The 12625-nt window shown below is 54.8% G+C and overlaps 1 protein-coding gene across 3 annotated transcripts in view; it reads right to left on the bottom strand.

The window, feature by feature from the left end:
- Positions 1-1177: 1177 nt before the first annotated feature.
- The window catches only part of LOC133351675 (endosome/lysosome-associated apoptosis and autophagy regulator family member 2-like), a 58566-nt gene continuing 47118 nt past the window's right edge, over positions 1178-12625 (bottom strand). For 2 of the 3 annotated variants that reach the window (XM_061567071.1, XM_061567068.1), the window contains exons 13-23: positions 11864-12001; positions 11083-11340; positions 10770-10943; positions 9160-9340; positions 8060-8159; positions 7128-7229; positions 6385-6511; positions 5400-5578; positions 4322-4478; positions 3370-3460; positions 1178-2212 (exon numbers count right to left, since the gene is read on the bottom strand). In XM_061567071.1, the coding sequence (XP_061423055.1) occupies positions 3395-3460; positions 4322-4478; positions 5400-5578; positions 6385-6511; positions 7128-7229; positions 8060-8159; positions 9160-9340; positions 10770-10943; positions 11083-11340; positions 11864-12001 (1482 nt within the window). In that variant the 3' untranslated portion in view covers positions 1178-2212; positions 3370-3394. The remainder of the gene's footprint in view (positions 2213-3369; positions 3461-4321; positions 4479-5399; positions 5579-6384; positions 6512-7127; positions 7230-8059; positions 8160-9159; positions 9341-10769; positions 10944-11082; positions 11341-11863; positions 12002-12625) is intronic. The other variant, XM_061567070.1, reaches the window with a different exon arrangement.

The raw sequence follows: 12625 nt of genomic DNA, 5'->3' as shown, positions 1-12625 counted from the left end.
ACTTCGGCTGGCACTAAAATCAATGCACAAGGTGGCTTCTTCACATTACAGTAAATAACATCAGCAATGATATGGCGCAGCCAACACGAACGTGAAGGTGCACGACTGTTTTGACAGGTTACAGGCGTCTGACAACGACTGTGCGCGATGAGCAGAACACTCCAGGTACAGGCCAAAGTCATTTGGGGCCCATAAATGTGTTCAGTAAAGTATGACATTGTTGCCACCTCTGCCAAGATGGGTTATTCGAGAGGCCAGGCTGATAACTCGGGGCTTGTCGCCCCACTTCTTGCACCTGTATGAGCGGGCCTGTCTAACCAACAGCACTAATGCAGCAGGCCATGAGTTCATCTGTAGTTCCGAGGCGAGAGGGCAGCTCCCTCAGTCTCCCCTGCGGATTGGACCACAGACTTAGCCCTGGGGTTCTTTCTTTAGACGTTTCAGGCCCCTGTCCAATTCCTACCCCCCCCCCCCCCCCGTGGGTGTGGACAAAGCCTACGCAAATCTTACATCGCTAAAGTCTCTAAACGTATATTTGCGTGTGGCCCGGCAGCACCCACAGCCATCTACACACCAACGCCATCACAGCTCGACTGACGGCGAGAGCTCCAGCCTCTGCGAGCCGCTCTCCAACAGAACGAGAGGGGTTGTAATGCGTCGGGAGGGATCCCAATGGATACTCCAACTCACAGATTCATGTTGGGGAGTGGAACACTTGCAGCCTACCAAGCAAGGTGCGTGGCATGGCCCCGGTCCCAAGGTGGGCCGTTGTCCTCGGTGGGACGCTTGCCCAGGATGGTGCAAGGCCCCCCCCCCCCCCCACCCAGCGGAGTGGAATGTTGGCCCTGTCCGTTTGGCCAACTGCTCATAGCAGAGCTGTGCGCCGACTTTCCGGCCAGGCCACAAGGCATCAACGTCATGCCTAACAGAAATGACGATGGGTGTTTTCAAAGACTGCTAACAATTATATTACCGATGAGCCTTAAAATAAAAAAAAATCCCCAACAAAATTGCCATAAATTCAGCGTTCATCCAAATGTGAATTCAGCCAAATTTAGGCGAGTTGATGGGTTTTTTATTGATTTGGGTTGACTATATTACCCGGTCTCTATCGAGACGACGTTTGGAACTTCTTGAAGCCACACTGCTCTATAGGATATACAGTAAGCACACCGAGTTAGTTTTAACATTTGCTTTATTCATTTACCTTTGGCTGAAATCAAACAAAATATTAATTATAAAAGATGTGCCGGTTAAACATCAAAAACAGAAAAAGTAATGCTTTATAAATTAAATAAAACATTTGCACCTCTGGCAACACTTTGATAATTATTCGCTTCACAGATCTGCCTGTGCGCGATATTAAGGCGGTGCGAGCCAAAGGAAAACTGTGAACATGACAAACCATGAAGAGAAAGTCCAGAGAGATGATTGAATTGTGAATATTTTCCCCCCATAAAAAATACACTTGAAAATTTTTGCTTTGTGGTTTGAATTGCTGCAATTGTTGGCTCGATACGATAGCACGCACGCACGCACACGCATACACACAAGCACGCTCACAAATTAAATACACGCATCTCCCACGGACATCACACAAGCCAGTAAGCAGTGACTCAGCACAGCACATCGACCGTCATCTGCTACTGAATGCAAATTACTTGTCAAAGGGACGGCCGATCCGGTTTGTTGGTACTGGATCGAGCGACAACAGAATTGGTGATCACAGGAAGTTTGTAACCCGTGTCTTATCTCGCAGGTACAACATGCGGCCTAATCCCTGGATCTGCAGAACTTGCCTTGTCAAGAATCACCTTCCTGGCATTCATCTTAACCATTTTTACCATGAGGATAACTTAAAAAAAAACACAAGCAATTTACAAATCAAAGGTAAATGTGGATCACCTGCTGAGCCCCAACAAACACACGGATAAGAGAGTTTCCGAACCCACAGCTTGCGGCCCCCGTCTCTGCCTGGCTCATGCGACTCGGCTCTTACGACACTGCTGTGGACGTGCGCGATGACCGGACGTATAAAAATACTATCGCAGTAGTTCAAAAACCGTTACGGTGAAATCTGTACGAATGCTCAACGCAATGAGCGCCATCGGCCGCACGCTCGCGAGCTTGCGGGAGGAGCAGAGCGGCAGGGCCCCCCCCCCTTCCCTGCAGCTCCGCGGGTGTCGCTGCGTTGGTCGCTTCCCACCGTCAACTGCACACAGGGAAAACGCACGCCACGTGAGCGGTGGCAGTCGGAGTCAGAGCACGGGGCCTGGGGCGCTCGCCCTGATTCACCGAACCCTGGGGATGGCTCTGGATGTTGGGCAGGTGGATGCATTCATGATTCGGGGGTCTGAGGATAGGATTGCCATAAAACAGGTAAAGGTGCTGCCCTCAAATCCCTTGCTCGCGCTCCTGGTGGCGGAAGGGCCCACCCGCTTGCGGGAGTACTGGAGAGCCCCTGCAGAGGGTATATGGCCTGCTCTTGCAAGCTAGCCAGACACCACACCCAACCTATCGATTTACTGACCGTAGTGTGCTCCGGTATTCTGCTGGGTGGACAGAGGCCGGAAGTGACTTCGCGACACCGGCACCGCTGCTTCCACTGCTGCCGCGCCACGAGTTGGAACCGGCCCCCTCTGGATTACGAGTCCGGTGTGCTCACCGCTACACCAGGAAGCAGTTGTGAGTGGCCCCTTTTAAACGAGTTGAGAGCCGGTTTACGAAGAGTCTTTGCACTAACTGACTTGGCTATTACAACAATGTAGACTAAACCCTCGTGTGGTGGAGGCTATAGTTCACAGGGACATGGCGATAGTTAAAATGCAGAGTGAGCCGTTTGAGCTATAGTGATGCGTGCTGCTGTCTGTAGTGTGTGGTGGTGTGGATCATGGTGCTGATGTCTGTAGCGTGTGGTGGTGTGGATCATGGTGCTGATGTCTGTAGCGTGTGGTGGTGTGGGTCATGGTGAAGCTGTCTGTAGTGTGTGGTGGTGTGAGTCATGGTGAAGCTGTCTGTAGTGTGTGGTGGTGTGGATCATGGTGAAGTTGTCTGTAGCGTGTGGTGGTGTGGGTCATGGTGAAGTTGTCTGTAGCGTGTGGTGGTGTGGGTCATGGTGAAGCTGTCTGTAGCGTGTGGTGGTGTGGGTCATGGTGAAGCTGTCTGTAGCGTGTGGTGGTGTGGGTCATGGTGAAGTTGTCTGTAGCGTGTGGTGGTGTGGGTCATGGTGGAGTCTGTTTAACTGTCGTGTGCGTTACAGTGTAAGATGGTGAGGTGTGGGCGAGAGATGAGTGTAATGTGAGTGAGTGTGGTGAGCGAAGGGGGTGGCGGTGCGCGCTAACGAGCGGCGCTTGGAGTGCCGTCTCCTACCCGAGGAGGGCGGCAGACGCGGCGGTCAGTTCCGCTCCGTCTTGCCCAGCGCCAGTCGCTCCTCGCGCTCGCCCTCGTACGGGGACGTGGCCTGTCGCACCGTTAGCGACGCACCAGCGCACCGTTAGCGACGCACCAGCGCACCGTTAGCGACGCAGCAGCGCACCGTTAGCGACGCACCAGCGCACCGTTAGCGACGCACCAGCGCACCGTTAGCGACGCACCAGCGCACCGTTAGCGACGCACCAGCGCACCGTTAGCGACGCACCAGCGCACCGTTAGCGACGCACCAGCGCACCGTTAGCGACGCAGCAGTGCTATATTAACGAACACGGTTGAAGTACAAATGTGTGGAGATAGGCCCAGTATCCCAGCAGTTGTAGGTCAGTGCCTTGGACACAGCCACTGTGCGACCCTCTGTGCGACCTGGCCCTCTGACCGAGATCAGGTTGAAAGACGCCCTCCAGGTGGTGTGGATTACAAGAACAATACCATTTATATGGACATCGCCTCTAAATATGACCAACATCTCTAGGCGGTGGTGGGCATATTTATTTGATCCACATACCCATAGGCAGAGAGACAAGGAGGATCTTGAGCCTAACCTTGGGGCAGGGAGTCGACAGCTCGGACGACTGTGGGAACGGAGCTCTGCAGGGTGGCCCTTGCAAGTGGAACATTGGAAGTAAACTACAAATGTGTTCAGTCCTCGGCTGTCTGCTTAAACTACGTGGACCGCACATCAACGTAATTCACACCCCCTCTTTTTCGCTTCAAGCAATTATTCTCAATTGATCTCCGCAAATATGGAAAGAGAAGGGCGATTTGTTAGTTAACCAGGAAATGTTAGTTTATTGCACAGGTCGCCACTATGAAGGAGCTGCCCTGCAGAATGTGGGGCAGCAGCGGGGAACGGGCAACTTTCCAGAGGGGTTACTGGGAGAGTCCTCACCTTCATGTTCATGAGCTTGTGGAAGAGGGACTTGTCCTTGTTGGTGTAGATGACGTCCTCCTCCTCCCCCTCCATGATGGCACAGCTGTCGGCCGCAGGGAGCTCGCTCTCCCGCGACGAAGCGCTCTGCACCAGCCGCGAGTACTTGTAGGCGAGCCTGGGAGGAGCGCACGACACGGCACGACACGCGTGTTGATGACTCGACACGGCACGACACGGCGCGACACGCGTGTTGATGACTCGACACGGCACGACACGGCGCGACACGCGTGTTGATGACTCGACACGGCACGACACGGCGCGACACGCGTGTTGATGACTCGACACGGCACGACACGGCGCGACACGCATGTTGATGACTCGACACGGCACGACACGCGTGTTGATGACTCGACACTGCGCGACACGCGTGTTGATGACTCGACACGGCGCGACACGCGTGTTGATGACGCGACACGTCGCGACACGCGTGTTGATGACGCGCTGCCACATTTCTCGGCTCTGTACAAGGAAGCGTGACGCTGCGCGTCGCGGGGACGGGAGGGGGGCGGTTGTTTCTTCAAAGCGAGCCGCGATTTAGATCACGTCGTGGGCAGCAGAGGATCGGTGCCGCAATATCCATGTACAGGACTGTGCTCGTATGCTACTGCCTCGACCAACACACACTGAGCAGCATGGTGAAGCACGGTCAAAGAAGACCCGTAATCCGCACAGCGTCTAATTTCCTTCCTCTTCGTAGCCCGGCGCCTGGGCACCCCCCCCTCCAGCTTGTCACTCCCGGTGCAGTTGCACCGCCTGCATACCGAATAACTACCCCGCCGTCTACGAAGCAGCGGGCGGCTTTCACTTCGTGGTGAACACGACTGATTGGCAGCGATTTACTGGAGTTGAACAGCGTCGCCTTTAGGAAAGTGGATGCTTTGGGTCAAACTGCCATCGCGCAATGCATCCAACAGGGGCCGGGTTCACACGCGGCCTGCAGCGGACGCCCAGTCTGGACGGACGCCGCTGCGTCGGAGGCCCTGTGGCCACGTCACCGCGTGCGGCGGGGAGCGGCCTGTGCCTTCTCGTCTCCTACTTGCGATTCTTCTTCCAGAAGTAGCAGGTGAGCGAGCAGAGCAGGCACGCGAGGAAGGAGCCCGCGCCGATGCCCACGCGCAGCCAGAAGCCCAGCAGCTCGCATTTGCGGTGCCCGTCGGGGGGCAGCGCCTCCCCGCCGTGGCACACGCGTGGGCGCCGCCACATGTAGCGCAGCTTCTGCGCACGCGCACACACAGAGACGAAGATCCTCGTGTCGCCTGTACAAGTCTGTTGGGGAAAGTGCTTTTAGCGAGCGCCTACGAAGGCCGGCACGGCACACGATGGGTTCGGTGGTCAACACCACACCCCGGTCGCCTTTGTCTCCCCGGTGGCGATGTTTACACACCGCACCAGGTACTCATTTGAGGCCGAGTCGACCTAGAGGAGGCCCAGGATCGGTTCAGATAATCGTCATCGGTGTTGGCCGTGAGCGGGAATCGAACTCGGGTCGCCGGGTTGGTGGCGCAGCGTAGCGCTATCCGCTACACCTCCTGTCCACTGGACAGCCAGGCCATGCCGGCGCCGTGCAGAGCCGGCCTGGCGCGGCTCAGGAGGCACCGCATTGTTTTTCCACTGCAGATGCCGAGCAGTGCCGCCGATGCCACGCACAATTACCGAGTTGTTGAGTCGCATGTTCGCGCGATGTGTGTGGTCGGGTAGTATGATTGAGTGGTATAGTTCAATCGTGTGGTAGAGTTCGATAGTATGGTTTGGTTAGTTAGTCTGCCGCGTTGGTTTTGCAGGACGGTGTGTGGGAAGGATGGCAGACTGGCCGCACAGCTTGGCATACAGAGGGGGTGCAACTTGTTTTGAGTGCGGGATGCATTAAGAATCTGCTAGCTTCGTGCGGGACGAGAGGGTGGACGGTGGCCAGCCGACCTGTCACCCCCGGTGCTCGCGGACCCGGTCAGAATCACGGTGCGGGCCAGCAAACCGTACGTGGTGCACGCCCGGGTTAGTGCGATGGCAGTGACGGGACCGACCTCCGAGCCGCCGCTGCAGGTCTCCGTGATGAGCTGGTAGTCGTGGTGCGTGCAGAGCGGGCAGGCCAGCGGGCTCAGCCACAGGAAGTGGAACGTGCAGCCGTCACAGGTGCCGGCGGGGCACTGCCTGCACAGCCATGCGTCGGCGCGTCAGCAGCTCCAAGCACAAACCTCCAGCGAGCCACTCAAGCCAAGGTCGGAGAGCTGACACGCTGAAGGAAGCATCGGCGGTGCTCATCATCCCTATTACTGCCCCTAAGCCAGTGGGGGAAATTCCACGTTACTATGTCAGCAGTCTCCGTAGGGAACAACCACTGCAGACCTGCCATGAGGTAGCACCTGTTTTGGTTGATCCCGGAGAGATGATGGGCCGAGTCAAACCTCAATCTCGCAACGTTCCGATCGCGAGCCGACTGCTCGAAGCGGCTCCGTCATTCAATACAACGTGCGGCAGAGCGCTTGGAGGCAAGGAGTTTGCGGACCACGCAGAGATCACGTGCATCTGAGATGCACTACTTTTAGTGCCATGACATGCCAGATGGCAGTAGAGCAAGTAGGCTGCGCACCGACCAGTGGAGCACCACTTGAACTCACTTGTGAAGGTTATCTCCGAGAACTCCCACATGCAGGCCGCACGTGTACATGCGAGTCAGTTACGTTTTGCTTAGAGCAGCTGCCCACTTCTCTCCACTGCCGCCCAACTCTTCCCCATGGTGCCCCCCCCCGTCCCCCCGGTGCGGTACCTGGGCAGGACAATCTCCCCGTTGGGGGGGCCGTCCGAGTTGCAACGAAGACGCACGGTGGAGGCGCGGCCCTGCGGACAGGCCACAGTTCTGTCCGACGACCTGCAGGAAAATAAGTGTCCACGTTGGGCTCGATGTCCAGCTCCCGGCACGACCTCTGGCTGCCAGGAGCGAAACGTCAGACACCGTGCCGAACAACGAGCGGGACAAACCCGGGAGCGCGACGGGGAGCGCCTGCGCAGCAGCGTGCACGGCGCCACTCGGCGTGCGCTCATCGTTTATTTAGCCACGCGGGGATCCACGCAGGTGCGTTTTTCCGTTGTAGAGACCTGGGTGGCCATAGTTAAGCAGAGACGGTTATTCATTATTTACGGTGAGCTTGAGTGTAATTTTCCATTTACAATTATTGGCTTGTCGTCAATGGCATTAGGGGGTCGTTAATGTCAACTACAGAAGAATGTTCTCTTTTGTAATATCACCTGTGTGCTGTGGCCATCACTCCGCCCGGCTGCCTTTCTTCCCCTGGTGCTATTGTTGATGTGCCACACACGCCCAGCGGATACTCGGCGCGGGTTCAGTTCGCGATGACCACCAGCGGTGCGAGTGGCCAAGAGTCGTGCCGGGGTAACCGGGATAGGAGCCCCGTGCACAAACCACGATCACATCCAATCTCTCAAACCGCATACACCTCATTGATAAAACAATTATATTCAGCTCTTTGTCATTCCACTGCTGGATGACACAGATCTATATATACATACAAAAGCATGAAGCTAAACTGGCAACCAGAGCAAAGAAATAAGGCTCAAGGAGACAACGAAATGGATCCGAGTGTGGGCACATGACAGGACAGGTAACTCTCTGTTGCGTCTGTGCTTGGCATCATCCCCTGGCAAGGACTGCAGACAGCTGGTGGGCGAGCAGGGCATCACCTGTAGAAGTGAATGATGTCAGGGATGTCAGGCACCGTGGACTCGGGGAAATATCCCACGGGGGCCGAGATGTTATCCATCGACTCCCGAGTAGTGACGCCTGCAACGGCAACACCGGCGCGGGGAGAGTCGGCACAGAGAACCACGTTGTGAGGTCACCGCTCGCGTCGCCTTGGACACGGACGAGTGACACTTCCCCCCCACAGCCTTCAGAAGGCAGGTCCCAGCCAGGCTGGGCGGTTCCACGCGCGGTGTGCAAGAGCTTGCTGCTTCGTGTTGCGCTATGTCAAGAATCACACAGCTCTGTGGGCTAAGCCCATTCCCTCTTCGTCTCTACCGCAGAGTCGCGATCTTGAACATTTTTTTTTAACAAGGTGCAACATAGGTTAGGTTTGCTATCTCAAGTCAAGGATATATTACTTGATGTAATTTCTGACTATACATGAACTGGAAAGCTCACAGAAAACATGATAGCTATTAACTAAAAAATCCGTATAGATATGTCGTCAACATACATGCTATACTGCCATCATGACAACAGAATGAGTCACCAACCCTACCTCCTAACAGCTGAATTAGACAATACACTCAGCAGACAAGGAGATATTTCCACTTGGCTTTGAGTGCGGACCAGCCCCGGCCTTTAATCCAGGGTACTGAAATGAAGGCCCACAAGCCGTAAATGGCCAGCGATGTCCTTTCCCACGGCCACATGAGACCTAATAGTTTGAAACAGCCCAAGCAGAGGAGAGGGAGCCATTATCAGCCTGGCAACACTGTTTCTAATACTCTGTCACCCGTGGTCTTTCAAGTTGATGAACCAGGTGACAACTCGAGACGAGGATGGTCTCATTTGCAATGGGTGTCCCCAGCAGTGCCGAGCACACGGTCAACACACACGGTCCTGGCTTGACCAAAGGTCGGTACGGACTAATCCACGTCTCGCCAAAAGGTATTTAAAGTCCAACTCGGCGCTCGGTAACGGAGAGGTTGCGAGACCGATGGCCGTGAGCGGCGCGCGTTCTACGCGTGTTCATCGAACTTCTTTCGCACCCTACGTAGCCAACCGCGCTAATCGGGGGGTGCAACAGCGTCGTTACCGATGATGCTGTCGGCGAGGCCGATGGGCTGGGAGGAGAGCGTGGTGGAGCGCACGTCCGACGGCACGATGGTGGCGCGGCACGCCAGCGCCCGCACGCCGGCCGGCACCGCGCGAGCGGGCCCCTCCGTCTCCTCTGCTTCTGCCGTGACGTTGTCCACGCACTCCGCCATCTTCTGGCCCTGACGGCGAAGTGCGCGAGTCACGGCGGGCCGCAGGGCAGGAAACAACATGGAGGGGTGTTCTAGAAAGAGCTGCTAAGCCACACACTGACTTGTTATAGATAACCCACGAAACACTTCACAATCAAATTGATAGTTTTATTTCCTCTTCTCCCGCAGACTGTCACATAACAAACTTAATCATTTAAATCCTCCATCCACAATCCTATGGATGGCAGCCGGTTCTTAAAAAAAAAACACAATCATTGACTTGCAAATGCCAGTGGGATTAATCGGCCAATTTGATCCACGATCGGGATTTGAACTCGTCACCTTCCCACGATGGAGAGCCGAGTGCCCTCACGACAACACCACCTGGCTGGATTGCTTGAAAAAATATCCCACAGGCAAAATCGAGTGAACATAATGCATGCATTAGTCAATCGATCACCTGCCAAGGTTAGCAACGTCTGTAAATTCTCAGACAAACGAATAGCTATAGATCCTATTCTTACGGTCTTTCGGTAAAACTTTCCTCCTCTTCCCTCCTGATGACGACCGCTTGTGTTGTGATCGAAACATCGTAGTTTTTTGTTATTTTCTTTTAAGCATCCACGTGACTTTACCGAAAGACCCAAATAATATGAATTCCTGCAGTCATGAAAGCTTTAAGTCAAGCTATAGATCCTGTTCATTAATTACAAAGTGATCTTAATTGGAAGTTATTCAGATTTACTTGTGAACTGATTGGTGGTTTTGTTATCTGTCCGAGCGATAAAGGTGCCAATGGCAGTGATTTCAGTGCCATTTCCTGTTTTCACTTACACCGAACACTACAAGCAATCGGTAACATCGTTTAAATGTCGTAAATACATTTTTTTACTACAGCTAATGTTACATTATGTCTTACTCAGCTGAGCGCGAGTGGGACACTCAAACCATCAATCACCTGACCACATCTGGAAGACCGGTACTCACAAGAATGTTTATTTGCTCACAAAAGTCGACTACCTTATTGTAGTAAAATGATAAAGTTACTTTAAGATCAGCCCGACAGCCACAAGTTATGCTACAATGCACTACCACTTGGTTAAACAAACATTCTGTTGTTATGACCGCAAATAACGGCAATTCATTGCATGATGAGTGTGGCGGGGCTGGTGACGAGGGTGAAATCGTTACAGGCCGACTACGAGAAACACTTCATTACAAAACACGACGGCTTCCACAAAGCAGCATCTAAAAAGCAATGTAGTCGATTACGACGCACGGCCAACAGCGCATTTGGACATTTGGGTCCGGTCAAAAAAATGGTCACAGGGCTTTAGGTCAAGGAAGCTTTTGAGATTTGGGAGCAGCCGGCCACGCGTGAGGATCCGGGGGAAGGCACGCAACTCCGCACATTGTTCCTGACGCGCGCGGCGGCGAGAGACGTGACGAGAGCTGGTACCTCGTTTCCGCACAGGCTGAAGTTGAAAGCGTAGAAGTACTTGGTTCCCTTAGGGCTGAAGCTGGGCCCAAATCGCCTGTCATGCTGGCCGCCCAGCCCCGTGTAGTTGAAGAAGTAGGTTCGCTCGCCGGAGGTGTACGAGTACGTGCAGTCGCTGAAGCAAGACGCATGGTCCTGTGGGGGGCGGGGGGTTATCAGTAGTCTGCAGCAGCAGTGGCAGCTGTGTCAGTATGGTCATCAATCTTAGGTGTCCAACGATCATCGTTCTGTGCTATTGTCAGGACGACGACGACAACGACGACGTCGCGCTCACCTTGCTGCTGCGGGTGCCAGGCCCGCACGCCAGGCAGGCCTCGCGTCCGTAGGGCTTGCGTGCCGCGAGCCGCGTGCCGTCGCGGCAGGGCACGCACTCGCGCGACGCCGTGTCCACGTAGTGCCCCGGGGGGCACGGCACGCAGCCCGCCACGCCGGCCCCCACCGCGCACGGCCGACAGTATGAGGCGCCCCCTCCAGCGGCGTTGGTCACGTTGATGGAGTAGATGCGGGCGGAGCTGCCCGTCTGTCGATGGTCCTGGACAATGAAGGGGCGAAGGGGCAAAGGGGCGAAGTGTCTCCATTGCTAGCCCCGGGCCCGGGGGAGGACATTCCACAACTTGTATCGGACGTGGGGTCAATTGTTTCAAGTAATTGTGCCATTCATGATGAATTAACATTCATATTGCAATTGTCATTTCAGCAAATGACGCCGCTGTAATGGTAATGATCACCGACCCCAGGTCCGACTTGTTAACGTTTCAATGTGGATTTATACGGCGTCCCATGTTGTGCCCATAAGTCGAGACGCTGTGTAGAAACATGCGGGCACATTTATTAAACTTCACATCTCAACTACCGTGAGGTAATGATTTACCCTTCTCGTGATTAGCTAAATGATCACGATTTGGGGTCGCAAATAGCAACATTTTTTCATCAATTTATTCTATCACTTGCTTTGTCCCCTTTGTGGTTTTGTAAGGTGGTAGTGGCCTGGCAGTTCAGAGGTCATTACCAGCCATGATCAATCCACCTAAATGCAAGACGAATTTTATCCGTACCTTGGCGGCATCAATGTTCGCTTGGAAGACCCAGCTGAACGTGAAGGAGCCGTTGGTGGCCACGGAGAATGTGTACGACTGCTTGTCGTGCGGGCCCCGCCACGTCTCCACCACGTGCGACCGCTGCTTCTCCTTGTCCTGAACAACAACCAAAGCCAACGTTGACATCACCAACCAGCAACGTCACGAGCACCAGATGCACCCAGTGGCAGCATCGGCAGCACAATTGTCCATTGTCATGACAACTACCGTCAGCAGCATCACCACCGTTAGCTACATCAGCAGCATCAGCACCGACACCACAACCCCCACCAGGATTATCCACCGTCACCAGCAGTGGCGCAGCATGGGTGGCATGGGCTTGGATACAAGGAATGCAACGGGGCCCCCTGTCCAATGTCCCTCCTGTTTGTGGCCTGGGCCCCGCCAGCCCGTGGTGCAGTTGCACCACCACCACCACCGTCAGCAGGTGCATCACCACCACCACCACCACCGTCAGCAGGTGCATCACCACCACCACCACCACCACCGTCAGCAGGTGCATCACCACCACCACCACCACCATCAGCAGATGCACCACCACCACCACCGTCAGCAGATGCACCACCACCACCACCACCGTCAGCAGATGCATCACCACCACCACCACCGTCAGCAGATGCACCACCACCACCACCACCGTCAGCAGATGCATCACCACCACCACCACCGTCAGCAGATGTACCACCACCACCATCGTCAGCAGATGCATCACCACCACCA

Source organism: Lethenteron reissneri, chromosome 38 (genome assembly GCF_015708825.2).
Source record: "Lethenteron reissneri isolate LAM-NWPU_2019-01 chromosome 38, ASM1570882v1, whole genome shotgun sequence".
Lineage (NCBI taxonomy): Eukaryota > Metazoa > Chordata > Hyperoartia > Petromyzontiformes > Petromyzontidae > Lethenteron > Lethenteron reissneri.
The sequence above is the reverse complement of the archived record's forward strand: the minus strand, read 5'-3'. Positions and strand labels throughout refer to the sequence as shown.